General features: G+C 32.1%; 1 protein-coding gene across 1 annotated transcript; it reads right to left on the bottom strand.

Annotated features, from left to right (window-relative positions):
• Positions 1–1,051: 1,051 nt before the first annotated feature.
• Positions 1,052–3,745, bottom strand: LOC106751424 (aminopeptidase N-like; the record flags this gene model as incomplete). The annotated part of the gene is made up of 7 exons (XM_014632312.1): positions 3,681–3,745; positions 3,239–3,373; positions 2,976–3,109; positions 2,572–2,846; positions 2,138–2,328; positions 1,636–1,950; positions 1,052–1,121 (listed from the first exon to the last, which is right to left on the bottom strand). Coding segments are annotated over exons 1-7 (1,185 nt in total), but the record flags the coding sequence as incomplete, so codon positions are not given.
• Between the last annotated feature and the right edge of the window lie 434 nt (positions 3,746–4,179).

The raw sequence follows: 4,179 nt of genomic DNA on the forward strand, positions 1-4,179 counted from the left end.
ATGCTGGAAATTATGAAAGAATTTATTATGTTATAAAATTTAAAATCAATATTATAATTTATTTGTACACGTACAGATATCATTCGTATATCTTATCGGTTTATATGTAGACATCAATTACTATCAATTACTATATATAGGCATTAATTACTTTTCCTATTATTGTCCATTATCAAACATAATATGATATATGATATTATGAGTTTATGTTGACTAAATCGTGTACAAATATTTCAGAAGTATGGCGATGTGGAATGTTTGAAATAACATGTATATATATAATCACGATGACAATAATAATGATAACAATGAAACAGTGATAATGAAACGACCTTATTCTAGAAGATAAGAAATATGTCTATGTAATCTATAAAGTAATATAAATAAATAATATAAATAATATAAATAATATATATACATATANTATATATAATCACGATGACAATAATAATGATAACAATGAAACAGTGATAATGAAACGACCTTATTCTAGAAGATAAGAAATATGTCTATGTAATCTATAAAGTAATATAAATAAATAATATAAATAATATAAATAATATATATACATATATATATATTTATTTATTTATTTATTTATTTATATTATTTATATTATATATATATAAATGATGTAAAATAGTCGAAGTAAGAATGTCTTAAAATTAATATTAAAATTTGTTCTTACAAATTACAATATGTGTACGTTTATTCGATACAATTGATCAGCATTGATCGATAATTTTGGAATTGTGGAAACGGCGCACGAACAAATTCTTATGCCGTTTTATTTGATTCCAACGAAAATCTAATAGATGACGAACTTCATACGCCTTTGTTACGTCCCACTGGGAATCGTTTTCCACGAATTCCAATATCTAAAACAGTTTTGTTGCCGTTCCAATAAGTAATATTAATTCAACTTACTACAAGAAAACTTGGTCACGAGGTGACTTTTTCCGTAAAATTAAGATAGCACTCAAGTACACGGAATTAATTGGAAATAATTGAAATGTACATAAATAAATAAGCGTGAGATCATGAAGCTTACCTTGCCGAAATAGCATTTGGAATATAAGCTCATAATAATGTCAGCCATTCCCTGCATTTCAGTCATGTAACTGGAACGTGAAGTAATATTCGTAAGTAGACACGCAGATAAGCATGTAACCAATGTCTGAACACTTACTTAACACTTCTTATATTTTGGTCCTTAAATACGAATATTTAAATTTCCAATGTACAATATATAGAGTGTAAAATTAAAAATGTTACAGACTATTATTCCTAAAATTAAGCGAAATAGGAAATTTTGATTTTTTATCAACCATTTAGTTCGAAGTTAACATCATATGATAAAGTTAATTTTTTCCTAGGTAAAGGCGCTAAAGTCACTTGCCAATATTATACACTTTTTAATAAGTATATGATTATAACACGTCTTTTAATGATCAATTACATATGTAGTATTACATCGAATATACATATACGTATATTCTATGTTGGAAGTTTAAATATTTGTATTTAAAGCCCAAACTGTAAAAATGTTTAGGGTTAGATGCGTGTCCAGATATTGACACTTTTACGTTGCATAATTTCAAACATGAACATTAACAATAAACAAAAAAAATTTACCCTTGCATTATTTTATCAAAATTGTGCAGGATTAAATCGAGGACTTGAGGTTTTCTGGCGTGCTTCTTCACAATGCCGTGGTATAATTTCCTTAGCTGCGCAGGTTCCACTTCTTTCCATTTACCAACAGATCTGTCTGCGATCAATGTCACTAACTTTTGCAGCAAGTGGTCGTCTTCAATGCAGTCCATGTGTTGCAACAATCTTTCTTTCTTTTCTTGCACGGTGTGATTCAAAATTTTATGTAAAACGGTCTCGTTCTTCGCGTTCATGAGACCCGTACAATATATCAAATTTTCCCACCACGGCAAAATGCTACGGGCAAGAAAAAAAAGCAAATAAAGAATTGTAAATGAAGAAATGTTCAACCCTCAACTTGACTCTTATGGGCCAAGTAACAAATTTTTTCGTATTGTAATTATAATTCATACTGTCATATTTTTCGTATTGACTCATGTCTTTGAAACTATTATATAGAAATCTCGATGGTTTGGGTAATTACGTGTTGTTCTTAGGATCGTCGATATGTGAAATCAGTTTATGATGGGCCCGCTTCTTGCATTCAACATGGCCGTGTTTACAAGCCCAATTCAGGAGTAACAGTCGCATAGCTTTCAACTTGTCATCGTCCTTAGAATCTTCATCATATCCGATTGTCGTCAGAACCTCATCAATAACGTCCAACGTGATTTCCTGGGCAAATCGGTAAATATCAGTGCTTTGTACGTTTTATACATCACGCATGAGCTATTTCGTAAATTTTACACCTGAGAATCGCCTATAAGTAAGCTAGACGCTTCGAACGTCGCAGTACCAAGCAATATTGGTCTTTGTTACTAGTCTGAATATAAACTCGATACTTTGTACGTGATTTCGAGCTATTTCTGTTTTTCATTAGGTACCTTAAACTCGCTATTTCTGTTTGTCATTAGGTACCTTAAACTCTGCACTTTCTGGGAAATTGAGAAATGGCGATATATAGTGCAGAACGTTCATCATACTATGCCATACTATGAAATTCGTTTCATCCCGCAAGTATTCGACCAGTGTCAAAAAGAGTTCGTAATTCATCTTGTCCGATAACACCAAGTGATATGCATCATCGATAATCTGAGCACGATTCAGAACGGGTATTGTCGTAAAATCATGGTTATTCAGATAATATATAATTTTAAACCACATCTCATAGGTATAACTGGTGCGATAGAAGCCTGTTATAGAAACAAAGAGTAAGTTTTACCAATTGTACATGACTATTGTTGGTTGTTGTAATGATTATTGTAATGATCGTTGTAATGACCCTTTTCTTTGATGAAAACGGACGAACGACCAGTACTCACCGAGTTGCCGTGCGTTAAATATGAGAAAAGTTTCTGGATTAAATATTTTTGAACGATTCTCCTTATTGTCCAGATAACTGTACTTTCGCGATGGATTATTATTATTATTGATCCACGTTATGGAAAAACCTTGTCTGTGAAAAAGTTTTTTCCTGTTAACATTTAAAAATGTAACAGGTATCGGCCATTTGATATATTTTTTATTGACAATTCTTGCCGTCTGATATACAGTTATGTTGCCGTCATAATTTTGTTTTACAAACAATGTCGGATAGTGACTTTGCGACAGCCAGATGTTTATTACGTTTGTTATGTTGTGATCGCGTCTTGTCTGTAATTGATGCATCTCACTCTCCAGGATTCTCCAGAAATCGTTTGGTGCGGCAGAGCCGTAAGCACTGTATAAGTAAAATATTCCTTGTAATACCGATCATGCGAACATTGAAATAATATGATAGCTTGAGATTGTAAATAACTACTTGTTACTTCATTTATTTCTTTTACCCATTAATGCACCTACTCAATAATACTTATTCACGCAAAAATTCAAGGAACGTAAAATATGATACGTTCGGATTGTAATTTAGCGTAAGATTGCGATTATACAATAGATCGCGTATTTGAATTGGTAAATTTTTATAAATTTGTATAAATCACGCATAATTGTAAATTACACACTACATCGCATTGTAAAGCAATACTTACTATGCCCTTAAGTACTGGGCAAAGGCTTGCTGCAACACTTTCTCTGTGACGATATGTTCCAACATCCATATTATAGCAGATGCTATATCATTTATAAAAAAATGAAATAGACAAAATAAATTTGACATTAATTTTTGAATAAATTTAATGTAAATTGTAATCACGCACGCACGCACGCACGCACGCACGCACACGCACACACACATGCGCGCGCTATTGCCTATATAGTGGATGAATGAATATTAATTGTGAAACTAAATGTGTTCTTTCCACGTTGAACTAATAAAATTGGATTCAAATAACCCCTTGCCATATCATTTAACTCGGAAGAATTCGGGCCCAAATATGAATGTCTCAAATGGAGTTTTTTGTCCGAGCGCGCACCCGAATGGTCGGGAAAAGATTAGGACAAAAGACCCTATTCGAGACATTCATACTTGGCCCGAGATTAAGACCACGAGTTCGACTCGTGATATTTATGTTTGGTTCGAAATGTCGA

Source organism: Dinoponera quadriceps, unplaced genomic scaffold (genome assembly GCF_001313825.1).
Source record: "Dinoponera quadriceps isolate SergipeBrazil2010 unplaced genomic scaffold, ASM131382v1 scaffold13164, whole genome shotgun sequence".
NCBI classification, from domain to species: Eukaryota; Metazoa; Arthropoda; class Insecta; order Hymenoptera; family Formicidae; genus Dinoponera; species Dinoponera quadriceps.